We start from the raw sequence: 14,499 nt of genomic DNA on the forward strand, positions 1-14,499 counted from the left end.
CCCACAGTGCAACACTCCGGAAGTCGACTCTAGCCTCAGTACTGTGGAAGCACTCAGCCGAGCTAATGCACTTAGAGCATTTTCTGTGGGGACACACACACTCGAATATATAAAACCAATTTCTAAAAAACCGACTTCTATAAATTCGACCTTATTCCGTACTGTAGACATACCCCAAGAGTATGATCTTTTAAAGAGTTGCTTAATTAAGCTTTGCTTGTTCAGAAATCAGAAGACGTTAGGTCAGGTGGACATGGTACAAAGCAAGAGTGTTATAGCATGTGGCACTGCTGTTGCTCTTTGCAAATGAGATACTGTTGCAACAAGAGGAACTGGAATTGGTCACATATGAGCACGTTTGATATAGTTGGTATAACGGAAACCGGGGGGGGGGGTATGATTCCCATGATTGAAATGTTAAAAATCAATGGTTAGAACCTATTTAGGAAGGATCGAGTGGGCAAAAGAGGAAGGGAGTGGCCTTCTATGTCAAAAATGGCAATACCTGTTTCCAAGTGAGTCACTGATCACTTGGAATAAAGTGATCTTGAACGCTTATGCATCAATGTCCTAACAGATAAAATCCAAGATGGGGTATTAGCTGGTGTCTGCCTCAGACCTCAGATCACACCAGAGAACAGGAATACCAACACTAGTGTATCTAGAACATCTGGGAAAGAAAGCTGCATGATCATGGGGGACTTCAATTTGAGTTACACATGCTGGAAGTCTCATGTTGGCAGTACTCAAACATCCTTGGAATTTCTAAATACTATATGACAATTTCCTAACTCAAGAAGTGTTGCATCCAGCACAATGGAATTCTACATTAGATCTCATCTACACAGATAAAAAGGAACTGACCACAGAACTAAAAATTAATGGTAGCTTAGGTACAAGTGATCATTACTTGATTACATTTATCATGTGCAAAGATAATAAAGTCCAGAACAGTGATATACAGATAGATAGTTCGTATTCTAAAAGGGCCAATTTCACAAAGCTGAAAACAAAGGGATGGAGAATGTAATCAGAAAAATGTGAACGATCATTGGAAATTGTTTAAGAGTACTTCACTAGATGCCAAAAAAGCCACAATCAAGGAAGGAGGTCATACTGGTTAAAAACCAATCTGGTTGGGGGGCGGGGGGGAAGCGAAGGTAGCTATATAAAATAATATATCAAAACAAGTAGAAGAAAACGGAAGTTGATAGTAATGAATATAAATCAGAAGCTAGGAATTGTAGAACAATTGATAAGAGCAGCAAAGGGACAAGGAGAAATCTATGGTCAGAAGAGTTAAGGACAATAAAGATTTTTTTTTTAAGTATACACAGGAACAAAAAAAATAAAAATCATAAGAATGATATCATCCACTACTAGATGATTAGGGTACAATTACAAATAAGTGCAGAAAAGGGAGACGTTCAATAAATATGTCCACTATATGTAAATGATGGTTTCTCTGTATCTTGAGGTCTTTAAATCATGATTTGAGGACTTCAGTAACTCAGCCAGAGGTTAGGGGTCTATTACAGGGGTGGGTCGGTGAGGAGGTCAGACTAGATGATCTGATCTTAAAGTTATGAGTCTGTGTAGTGATATAAAGTGGATGACACTTTCCATTCCACTAGTATCTCAGGAAGTTGTTAAACAGCAGCTACTAAAGTTAGACAGTTTAAAAATCAGCAGATCCAGATCATCAGCTTTTTCAATACTCTTGCATGCAAGTTGAGGAGCTTGCTTGGACCATTAATGCCGATTTTCAGTAAGTTCCAGAAGACTTGAAGAAATCTAATGTTGGGGAAACCGGATGACCCAAGTAATTATAGGCCTGTCAATCTGACATCAATGCTGGGCAAGATAAAGGAGTGGCTGATACAGGACTTTATTAATACAGAATTAAAGGAAGGTGATATAATTAATGCCCATCAACGTGGGTTTATGGAAACTAGATCTGGTCAAACTCGCTTGTTATCTTTTTTAGGATATTACACATTTGGGTGATAAAAGCAATAGTATTAATGAAACCTACTTAGATTTGTGCAAGGCATTGACTTGGTACCACGACATTTGATTAAAAGACTATAACTATATAAAATTAACATGGCACATATTAACGGGATTAAAAACTGGCAGCTGCTAGATTTCAAAATGTAACTGTAAACAGGGAATCATCGAACAGGTGTGCTTCTAGTGGGGTCCCACAAGGACTGGTTTTCAGCCCCATAACATTTAACATTTTTATCCATTACAAAACAAAGTCACTAATAAAGTTTGCAGATTACACAAAAATTGGGGAGTAGTAAATAATTAAGAGGACAGGGCACTGATACAAAGCAATCTAGATCACTTGGTATGCTGGGCACAAAACCAATATGCATCTTAATATGGCTAAATATAAATGCATACATCTAGGAACAAAGAATTTAGGACATATTTACACAATGGGGGACTATCCCGGAAAGCAGTGACTCTGAAAAAGATTGAGGTCATGGTGAACAAACAACTGAACACAAGCTCCCAGCAGGACACTGTGACCAAAAAGAACTAATGCAATCCTTGAATGCATGAACACGGGAAACTCTAGCAGCAGTAGAGAGGTTATTTAACCTCTATATTATATACTGTGTCCAGTTCTGGTGTCCACAATTCAAGTAGTATGTTAAACAATTGGAGTGGTTTCAGAGAACAGCCATGAGAAAGATGCAAGTATTAGAAAACATGCCTTACAGCGAAAGACTCAAGGAGCTCAAACTATTTTGCTTACAGAGATGGTGAACTGCTAATAGTCTATAAGTACCTCCACAAGGAGCAGATATTAAATATGCTCTCCAATCTAACAGAGAAAGGTACAACATGATCCAATAGCTGGAAGTTGAAGCAAGACAAATTCTGATGGGAAATAAGATGCATTTATTTTTTTAAACAGTGAAGGTAATTAACCACTGGAACAACTTACCAAGGGTTGTTGTGGACTCTCCATCACTGACAATTTTTAAATCAAGACTGAATGTTTCTCTAAAAGATCTGCTCAGGGAATTATTTTGGGGAAGTTCTATGAACTATGTTATAGAGGAGGTCAGACTAGATGATCATGATGGTGATCCCTTCTGGCCTTGGAATCTATTAATCTATGAAAAAGAGCACAAAGCAACCAGTGAAACTCTGGATTCCAATACCCACTAGGTGCTGGTGCTGACTGTCAGAAAGACCTTACTAAATTAAACTGCATAGAACCTTGAAGCATAACAAATATGGGTAGACTGGTACATAGTTTTATTTGGGATCCCAAATAAAACTAGTTGTAGTTATCGTCCGCTTCCTCCTTGTAACATTAAATTATTTCTAATTTGAAGGTTTGATGAGTATTAAAATTTGATTCCTTTTCTAATTCCGTATGTACTTGTTTGTTCTGCAATCCTCTGAAGATAAAGTGAACAGTAATTGTGTAAAACAAGGTAGGAATTTGGGATTTGCCTTTGTGCCTCAATGCACTGGGAGAATTCTCCATCATACTGTACTTTAAGAAAAGAAAGCCTAATGCCAAGGAGTTTAGAGTCAAAGTTCATTTTTTTCTTAGTATGTAGGGCACATTGCACACCATTTTAGAATCAACATTCTGCTATGGTTCCACCTTCTGTTGTCGAGTAGTGTGGCAGTGGACACTAATGCAAGTATGAGATAAATTAATGCAAGTTCTCTTTTGGCTCAGTGGTGGATCTGTAGCTTTCAGATCTCAACTCCGAAGGAACAAAATCCTTTAAGGCATTTAACCAGAACAGGAGCTACTATTTCTGGTGACCCACAAAAATACTGTGGCTCCTTACAGGAGCTGAATACACCATTCTCTGGGCTCAGATGACCTTGTTGATGCTTGTGCATAAAAAGAGTGTGTTGGCATAAGAAAGCTATTATGTAAGTTGAAGCTGCTGTTGTGGAAAAAAAACCCAGCAATGTTCATTTCAGCTCCACAAGAGAGAAAGAGAGAAGAGGAAAGCCAACGTTTGCCAAACGGAAGTACAAAATCTGTAAGGAATGAAAATTCACAGCTTAACCATAAAGAATAAAATTAACACTATGGGACCTATTTTCAACTCCATTTAATTTCCACAGAAAGTCAGAGTGACTGGATTGTGTCACCTCACACTGTTGTGCAAGTTTTTGTTTTTTTAATTATGATTACTGTACCATCATTATGAGATCATGAATTTTACATATACATATTCCTTTAAGTGATGTCTATCCTGAAGCTCTAAGTGGTTGTACACATTTTTAAAAAGTTATAAAAAAAATAAATCAAGCTTTAATGGTTAAGTCCTTGGATGGCAAAAGCTGAGTCCAGTTTGACTTTGCTTAATACTGCTTTTTTGCTTCTAGATACTTTCTGCTATTTTTTGCAGTGAGATAGCTGACCTATATATATTTTAAAGACAGAAAGTTAGGGATAACATTCTGAACTGCATAACTTTCCTGACCCAAGAACCTGAACTCAGGGTATGGGAATACAGAAGAATCACTCAACAAAAAGCACAGTCCCCTCCATTCAGCCACCCTATTTCCTTCAATCCACCACCTCAAGAAAAGCACAACTCTCAGAATACTCCACCAGGCTTAACAAATTCAACCAGTGTCAGACTGATGAGGGGACAGGAACAGTTCTAGTTGAGGAACCTTCATGGTGGATACCTTGCAACTGAATCACTCCATTCTGAAAAGCAGAGTGCAGTGTCTCCACTTATTTTAAAGCGTGATGGTACTGAACAGGAAGAAGCAGTCTCAAGTAGCCAGATCCTAAACTATCTAGGGCTTCACAGGTGTCACAGCTTAACAATCGCAAGAAAAGCTTAAAATAGATCTGGATACGTCCCTGGCCCAGCTACTGAGATTGTATTATTGGCTCCAGCCATAAGCAGCACCACTTTTAGTCCAATATTTTCATTCTAGTCAGATGACAGTCTCCAAATACCAATATCTACTGAAATACCAACAGCAAATCAAAGATTGCTTATGAGTGGGACAGTCATGATAAAGATTTAGGGACAACACAGCTGGAGTATGTAGAAGGTCCTCAAAAATCCCACTCAGAAAAGCGTTGAAGAAGATACTATACTGAACCAACTATATTTTGTTTTATAGTAAGCAGGTCATGGTCTCTAATTTAATTTCCATTTCTTTGGCAGGAGTCTTGGTTCCAGGAATAGAAGGTTTCAAAAGCTGTTTTATTTGAATCACCTCAGCTTAAAAATCAAGAAAAAAAATCTTGACTTAAGAGATGTTATGCTAATTTTTAGTAAGAAAAGAAACTCCCCCACAAAAAGAACTGTCTATTTCATTAACAGGTCATATAATTCCCTCCCACAATGAACCTGTGGGAGATGGAAGATAATTTGGCAGACAGTGTGATTTGCTACATGAAGTTCCCCAAACCTCTGAGGAGAGGACAGATGCTACAAGGCTAAGCAGTGCTTTCACTGCTATATTTTCTGGAGTTATTTCTGCTGGCTTTCCAAAGGATGATACTGTAGATCACAACTGCTCCCAGTTCTGCCTCCTGAAAGTGATACCTACAACACTAACACCTCAACTGCAGTGAGATTTCCACCATCAGAAAGAAGGAAGGTGTTTTGCAGCCTACAGCTTGCCTTCTGCGCTTATCAAATAGATTTTGCTAGTAGTCAAGCTTCTTTGATATACTCTGTGCCAAAGTGAAGAGGGTGATAGGACTCAACCTTTTCTTCAATTTTTAAATAAAGTACATAAATGTGTAAAAAATACTTTAGAAAGTGTAAAACTGCAAGTACTGATTGCATTAGAGATTACTGTACTTTGCCTTTTGTATCTTTAATTGTTCTTAAGAGGTATGAACAACAGCTCTCACCTCACAACCTAGCTGCTTCCTGTTGATTCTGAAGAGAGAACAGTCCTCTTCTCAGAGGAGGCAAGTAGGAGACAGACTAGGGAGAAGGAAAACCAGCTAGCTAGATACCTTTGGCAAGAGACCTAAGAAACGTTACAAAGTGTGAAAAATGGATTTGGTGTAAAAGTTTTTTCACTCTCACCAGTGTGAAAGTCATTTTTCAGATGAAATGCCAGAAATTCTTTAATATCCCTTACAAAACAAATTAAATTTAAATTGGCATTTTCCAGCTCAGATGAAACAGGCACGCCATGGAGCACTTTGAAGTTGTCACAGTGCCTCTTTGGGATCCAGGCTTCTAGCAAAACCCCCTCAGAGTGAAGGAATTTGAGAAGACATTAGGGTAGCGATCAGTTCACTTTGGAGTTTTAGAAGTCTTTACCAAACCAGTTTAACAGAGTTTAGCTTCTCCTCTTAAGTTTCATGGCTTGAGGCTTCTTTTCCCAACACATGGTAAAAGTCAGCTACAACATTTGCATACACAGTAGCAAATTTTATTTGCTAGATACATTGCAGCAGAACCCAGTGCTACATATAAGTGTATTAAGTCCAATACCTAAGTACACTTACATTTAGGTGGTCTTGTCTTTGATTCTTTCTGATTTTTTCTAAAATTGCAAGGTTCTCTTTTTCAATGCCTTCATCCTCAGATTTCTTTCCATCAACAGGCTCTTCTTCCTTCATGTCATAGTGATCTAGATCTTCAATGTCCTACAAAATTGAGGAAAATTCACTGAAACATATGAACTGTAAATCCCAGTTAGCACAAAAGATTGCTCTCCATGCTGGGGCTTGGGGGCATAAATGGTATACTCTGATGAATACCAAATTAGTCATCTTTTGATGCTACTTTTATTTTGCCTAGATTTTGCTATCACCATTAACAGGACATTCTCTTGTAATTTAGGGAGGCTGTGTGATTGTACACAAGGCCCAGACTCGTCTACCCTTCTGCTGGCAGAGACTCTGGTGGCAAAAAGGCAGCATTGCGGGAAGGGGAGGTTGCAGTTTACCAGTCCATTGAAATAGGTAGAAAAACAGGGGTCTAGACCACCTCTGAAGGGAGCAGAGGGAACGTGACCAGAGAAGCTGGAAATGAACCTGTCTAGAGCATCCTCGACAGAATCTTAAATGCAACTTTCCACTTCCACAGTAGAAACTCAGAAGTTGTAAAACTTTTACTAATCCACATCTGGTGCTTGCCAAACATGGAAGACAGAAAAACAAAATACAATTTGTGTGGGGGGGGGGTGGAGGGTGAGAAAACCTGGATTTGTGCTGGAAATGGCCCACCTGATGATCACTTTAGATAAGCTATTACCAGCAGGACAGTGGGGTGGGAGGAGGTATTTTTTCATAATCTCTGTGTATAAATAAAGTCTGCTGCAGTTTCCACGGCATGCATCTGATGAAGTGAGCTGTAGCTCACGAAAGCTCATGCTCAAATAAATTGGTTAGTCTCTAAGGTGCCACAAGTACTCCTTTTCTTTTTGCGAATACAGACTAACACGGCTGTTACTCTGAAAAAAATACATTTAGTTCACTATGTGAAGCTTTCATCTGAAAGAGGCCAGAGGGAGCATCTGCATTACATGGACATTAAAAAGGACAGAGGAGATTATGTCACGGTTGAAGACATTAGACTACAACTCAGATCTGGGTTCAAATCTCAGTTCTACAGTCATTCTGACCTTGGACAAGTCATTTAACTTCTGTGCCTTTAAAAATAGTGGGGATAATACTTCCCTACCTCACAGGGTATTGTGAGGCTAACATAATTATTTGTAAGTTGTTCAAGTACTATGATTATGAGAACCATGCAAATACCTAGATAGGTAAGTTCGTAAGTTACTAAAAAGCAGGATTTGCTCTAGGGTTCTTGTCCAAGTTTTTCCCTCCTGCCACTGTTGTGCTTCATTTGTCCCCCAGATGACATCCTCCTTGCTAAAAGGAGGCTGAATTTCAGTAACGCTGCAAGTATACAGGATGTAACATACTTTGGAATCCTTCAACACAAAATTAAGTGTTATTTACTCAAGAGTCCAGACTGGGAGTATACACCATATGCTGGGAAATCTTGAGGTAGTAAGAGATGACCTGAAAACTAGGAAAGGTTTTGGAAGTGTCTTCACTTACTTGGTGCATTTGACAGCATTTTGTATGCATTTCCCATCTGTGAGATTCTTTCAGATGAGAGCAACATTTTTAAAAGGACATAATCATAAGCAGTGCTACTGGTATAATACCCCAAATTATATGGTTTTAAAAATTGGACTAGATTTCAAATGGATTATGTCCGACACTCATCTGTCTTCAGGGAAGCACTACATTGCTTCTATATAGTGAAGACAACCCTTTTGCCCAGTGTCAATTGTACAGGAAATAGGGGTTTGGTTGAAAGCAAGCAAGTTCTAAGACACTTCTAGAAATGCTCCAACACTAGTCAGTCTGCTTTACCTAGTAGCTGGCCACAGCAGACTCCTTTAGAGTTATTCCATTCCATGAGGTACATGTATTTAGGTTCTTTTTGAAAAAGTTGTATTAATTCTCTATTCCAAAAACAGTTCCCTTGTTGTATTTAATATCCTTTTTATTTAAAATATAAATTTTAAGCCTGAGTAGTTCTTGTCTAATAAAACCTTTATATTGTTTAAACACAGACATTTGTTTCTCTTTGAGCCATTCTAGCATATTATGGAAGTAATTTGAGGTGGGAGTTGCATACATGACGGAGCTTATTAAAATTAGCACCATGTTGCTATACAATCATATTACCCACTTAAAGTTTGGTCTCTGCTGTTTCACACTTTGCTCTACCTCTTCAATATATCTGAAGTTAAGGGTTTGTGGTTTGTTTTTTTTTAATTGTTCAGCTGATTTATGAGAGTTAGTGAACAAATTTGCTCCCAACATGAAGCCTCAGTTTCAACTTGGGAAACCTTTTAAAACATAAACAAAGCCAGTTCATAGACTATTTGAAATAAGGGTTTACAGTGCAAACTTGCTGATATGGCACAAGCTTTTTATATACTGTTGGAACAAACAATGAACAGATGTCCATGTTTCAATATACAAATACCTCATCCTCAGCAGAATACTTTGAGAAACTATATTTTCGTGGATGAAGGGTTATCTGAGAATGTCAGGTAAAACTTCAAAGTTTTTGGTCAACGTTCATACTGCAGCACTTTTCAGAAGGCCATTTTTTGCTAGGAATATGTGCATTTTGTTTACATTAGCAATCAAGGCAAGGATTGTGCAGCCTCTTGAACACAAACATCAGATTTACAATAACAACAATTTCTCAGAAGCACATACTTCACCCATATCTTCTTCCTCCTCCTCCTCTGATGTTACTTCTTCCGTCGTTCCATTCTGGAATATAAAATTAGGTTTCATGAATTGTATGGATTTTTTTTATTTTTTTTTTTTGCTTAGCATCACAGTAGCAGCTCTGGTATGGCAGGAAAGAAATGCAGTACATATGAAAATTTACATTTACCAAAATTCACACAGGACTGCAGCTTAATCTAAAAGGATCAAACAGAAAGGTGAGGTACACCCAGTTTTATTTACTCCCTTACCAGGAAAAGTGGTAGAGATAGATTTATGTGCAAAGTTCAAGTTAACATGCTGCCATGCCATTATTAGCATAGCTATTGTAACATTAAATTTAACAAAGTGGGAGCTTAAAAAGGATATAATAAAAGGACATCTATTTAAAGACAGTGGTTAACTGTGGTAAACTACTAAAATGAGACAGATAGCTTTCTGAGGTCATGACAGTCATCTCTGTTTTCAGAACATTCAGAGTCCACATGGATCCTATGATGGCCTCAATTAAGTCATGAGCTAACTAAAATCTGTTTACTTCTATAGTAAATATGAATTGTGCAACAATTATTATAAAATACTGACTATGCGGTTTAGTTCAAATTTTTAATGAATTGTCACATATTATATGGAACAGCAAGTTGAATCAATTCTTCAGTAATTTGCTGCAGATTATCTCAGGTTTGCCTCCAGTTTGCTGGTGTAACCAGAACTGTTCAGTGAAACTACTTCCTTTTATGATGATCTAGTCACTTACAAGTCCATCTCAGAGTGGAGTTTCCTTTTCCTTGTGTGTAACTGGGGAAAGACAGATATACTATACAACTATAATCTTGCTCATCTTTAGTCACATTCCAGTTTAGTCATTACTATAAGTTATGTTACCACATGACAACCATCTGCTGTTCTAGAGGAGTTTAGAAGCCATGTTATCTTAATACATACAAATAAAAGGAATATTCTCAGAGCCGATTACATATACTTAGGGCTCTAACAAAATTTACAGCCATGAAAAATGCATCATGGACCATGAAATCTGGTCTTGTGTGCTTTTACCCTACACCAGTGGTTCTCCAACTTTTGTACTGGTGACCCCTTTCACACAGGAAGCCTCTGATTGCGACCCCCCCTTCTAAATTAAAAAAAAACCAAAACATATTTTTATATATTTAACACCATTATAAATTCTGGAGGAAACATGAGATTTGGGTTGGAGGCTGACAGCTCACGACCCCCCATGGAATAACCTCAAGACCCCCTGAGGGGTTCTGACCCCCAGTTTGAGAACCCCTGCCCTACACTATACAGATTTCACAGGGGGAGACCAGGGTTTCTCAAATTGGGGGCCCTGACACAAAAAGGAGGTAAGGGGTGGGGTCCCAAGGATATTTTAGAGGGGGTCGCAGTATTGCCACCCTTATTTCTGCACTGCCTTCAGAGTTGGGCAGCCAGAGAGCAGCGGCTGTTGGCTGGGTGCCCAGCTCTGAAGACAGTATCCTGCCAGCAGCAGCACAGAAGGAAGGGTGGCAATACCATACCGTGCCATCCTTAATTTTACACTGCTGCTGACAGTGGCTCTGGCTTCAGAGCTGGGCTCCTGGCCAGCAGCCACCGCTCTCCAGCTGCCCAGCTCTGAAGGCAGAGCCACTGCCAGCAGCAGTGGTGCAGAAGTAAGGGTAGCTGTACCGCAACCCCTCCTCCCCCTCAATAAACTCGCAAGCCACCCCCCCAAATCCTTTTTGGGTCAGGACTCCTACAATTACAACACCATGAAATTTCATATTTAAATAGCTGAAAACACAAAAGGAGAAAGCCATGTCAGATTTAGGCAAAGGCTCTGTGAGATAGGACCAAGATGTTATCTGCAATACATGGGGAAGTAGAAAAGTGACTCAAGTTGTGTGGGTAAATTATTTAACCAAAGATTATAATAGCTAAAGCAGGAGCAAGTTAGGCTGTCTAAGCAATTTGGCTATGGGGACCAGAAAGTGGAGTGGGTGAATTTTTGAAGCATCAGAGGAAAGAGCAACAGGATGGCACAGCATGGATGTTTATGTATTTGGGTGGAGAAGGGAGGAGTTGAAAATTCCAGGTAACAGCCCATGCTGACAGGGAGAATGGTGGGGTTAATTGTAACACAGCATCTGGGAGAAAAGATACACTCAGTTGTGGCCCTGGGGAGCCTGAGACAGACATATCTGTCTGGATGGTTTTGTTAAGATAGCTAGATATGACATCCAAAGTGGAGAAGTACACTTGAGAGTAGACAGGCCCATGTGAGTGGAGTCTCTCAGGGTTCTATTCTTGAACCCCTCTTCCAGAGAAGGAGATGCTGCCGAAGAAGCCACTGAAAAAGTGGCTGGAGAGGTAAGAGGAGAACCAGGAAAGAACAGTAATGAAAGCCAAGAAAATGCAGGTTAAGAATCAACAGTATCAGAGGCACATGAGAGATCAAAGAGGACTGAATATAGGCCCCCTATGACAGCCAGAAAGAAAATGAGCAAGTGACATCAATTTCCATGAAATGGAGATAGTAGAAGGTAGATTACAGTAGATCCAGTGGTTTGAGGTGAGACAGTTGATGCAGTGGTTGTAGGCAGACTGTTTAAGTTGAAAGATGAAGTAGAAGGGGGAGGCAATATATTAGAGTCAAAGCTTTTGTTTTTAAGATGATGTGGCTTACCAAAGCTTATTCGACCCCTTCCATTCTGTGTACAGAGGAGACTTTTATGGTTTAAGATGAAAGGCTGGCTGTCAGAGGAGTATGAGTTGGAAGAGAATAGGTGAGCGATAAAGATCAGTGACTACTACCAACAGCAGGAGAGTAGGACTAAATGAAGAGAACAAAATACAACTCTCTCCTTGAAGATGAAGCAGCATGTCAGAAGAGAAGAGGGGACTGAGAAAGCAGTTGAAGATGGCAGACAGACAATGGATTCAAGGAGGAAGTAGTAGAGTCATTTAGGGGACTAGACAGTAATGCAAAATATAAAGGGAAAGTTTGCATGGGCAGAAGTTCTCTAGATTTTTCTCCAGAGATTTCAATGCCATGGGAGCCATACGGGACATGGCTGGAGCTAAGTACGTTTGTGGAGAGGGGTAGTGGTGGCAGCAGTGCAGTGGGTGAAAGTCAGATTGGGAGGACAGACTAGGGATATGAAGGACAACAAGAACAGTGGAGAATTCAGAGATGTTGATAGTCTGAAAGTCACAAAAGAGAGTTGTGAGATGCTGACAATTGGCCTGAGATCAGGAATTCAGCAAGAGAGGTAATAAAGAGACCCGTGCTTAGTGAAGACTAGGTCCAAGGAATGGCTGTCTTATGTGACAGAGCTGAGTCAGGGACCGGGTTGAAAACTGAATGAGGTGGCGAGAGAGAAGGTAGAAGGCCAATAGGTCAGATGAGACAGTCAATATAATAATTAAAGTCACCATGGATAATGTAGATGACAGATGAAGAAGAGAGGGGAGCCAGGAGTTCTGAGGCAGTAGATGACAGCTGAGTGGAAGGGGAATGGTGGAGTTAATTTTGACAGAGGAGCCCAAAGGATCGCAAATAGGTAGGAAGAGGAGAAGAAAGAAAACAATAATAGAAAAGGCAATCACTGTCAGCATGCCTCTTGCTAGCTGCTTCAGGCATGGGGAGATGGAGAAGGAATGCCCTTTGGTCACTAAGGATCTACTGATATATGCAGTAAAAGAATGAGTATGAAAATAGTTACTCAAAGTTGTTACAGAAGCATGGGGAAAAAAGTCAAACAACGGATGGAAAATATTTTTTGGAATCCCCAAACTAAAATCTTGGGCCAAGTTCACAACTGACAGTCCAGATGTTGTACACATGAACACTTCCCCACAACCTCTCCCTCACTGGGAATTGGGATGGGGGAAAGGGAAGCTGTACATTATTCTGTCAAAGTAAATCCTACAACAAAATTAAAAAGGAAGGACAGGTGCCCTAAGTTTTGGTATAAAGCAATAGTGCTTTGTGTCCAAACACTGGCTCCTTTAAGATCATTCCCTTCCTTCTTGCTGTATACAATCTTGTTAGAATTAAAGAACAGGCTTTTAATTTCCAGTAGATGTCTAGATCTTTTGGATTTACCTGTCCTGTTGGTAATGGCTGATCTAACATCTCAACATCTGGATGTTGAGGAAGGTTGTATAATCTGCAGAGGTCACATATCAATCGCTTCAGTTGTTGAAGAAGCTATAAAAATTAAAAAACAAGTTTTATTTTAAACACATTTCCAAGTTTCTACAGCAGAAGATACTGAACATTCAGCCTATCACTTTAACATGTACATACAGAACTAAGTCCGCACAGTATTAAGTCCAAAGAATGGTAACATAAGTAATTAAGTTCCAGGCACTCATTTTTCTATAATGATCACACTCCTATAAATTCCTAAATCAGAAAACCACCAGCATGGCAAGTCAACAATGGAAACGGTAAAAGTTTTCTGGGTTTCACAGCTCAAGGATCAAATTTGTGCAAGCAATGTCCATGAAGCTGCTCTACCCTAAGAGCAGTGAAATGGATTACATCTCAAGAGGCACAATCTATCTCCCAGCTTTCTGTCTTGGAGAAGTGTGCTTTTTAAATATGAACGCAGCCTGGAGCCATGTGGCCATGGCCTTACCCTTTTCCAACCCACTTTGGGCTAACACACCCCTAGAACAGTGGGAGCTAGCAGTCCCAGTATAAGGAATGAGACTGGCTCTTGTGCAGGGATAAGAGGAAGAGTAATCTCCTCTCCTCACACCTGTCCTCCTGTAATAGGTTCAGGCATAATTTCAGCCCAAATTACTAGAACTATTGGATTCCAGTAGTTCTTAATGTGCTATTGATTACTGTATCTTGCAATAAAGTTATAATATGTAAATGAAGTGACTTCTCATGGTCATGGTATCCACAACATAGGCTGCAGAACTGGGGAGTGGGTGGGACCACCATGATCATGGTCCAACCACCTTTTGGCTGGGCCGAACCTTAGTGACAATGAGACTGGGTGGTGTTGCAACCAGGCACATGGATTGCCGCACCACTCAGATTTGCACTACGTCACAACACTCATTCAAAAATCACAGAGGGCAGATGTAGGTATTCATGGTTCATGTCAGGCTGCTGATGGTGGAGGAAAGGGAAGAGGAGGGTCAGGTGGGGGAGGGGGGAAAAGAGGGAGGAGATCTATGCCTTTTCCCACTTCCCTGCATAGAATAAATTTATTTCTGCAGATGAGGAA

General features: G+C 39.8%; 1 protein-coding gene across 3 annotated transcripts in view; it reads right to left on the reverse strand.

The window, feature by feature from the left end:
• The window catches only part of UBE2Q2 (ubiquitin conjugating enzyme E2 Q2), an 80,216-nt gene that overhangs the window by 28,613 nt on the left and 37,104 nt on the right, over positions 1-14,499 (reverse strand). For 2 of the 3 annotated variants that reach the window (XM_073303530.1, XM_073303528.1), the window contains exons 3-5: positions 13,359-13,463; positions 9,239-9,295; positions 6,491-6,631 (exon numbers count right to left, since the gene is read on the reverse strand). In XM_073303530.1, coding sequence (XP_073159631.1) covers positions 6,491-6,631; positions 9,239-9,295; positions 13,359-13,463 — 303 coding nt within the window. The remainder of the gene's footprint in view (positions 1-6,490; positions 6,632-9,238; positions 9,296-13,358; positions 13,464-14,499) is intronic. The other variant, XM_073303527.1, reaches the window with a different exon arrangement.

Source organism: Lepidochelys kempii, chromosome 10 (genome assembly GCF_965140265.1).
Source record: "Lepidochelys kempii isolate rLepKem1 chromosome 10, rLepKem1.hap2, whole genome shotgun sequence".
Taxonomy (NCBI): domain Eukaryota; kingdom Metazoa; phylum Chordata; order Testudines; family Cheloniidae; genus Lepidochelys; species Lepidochelys kempii.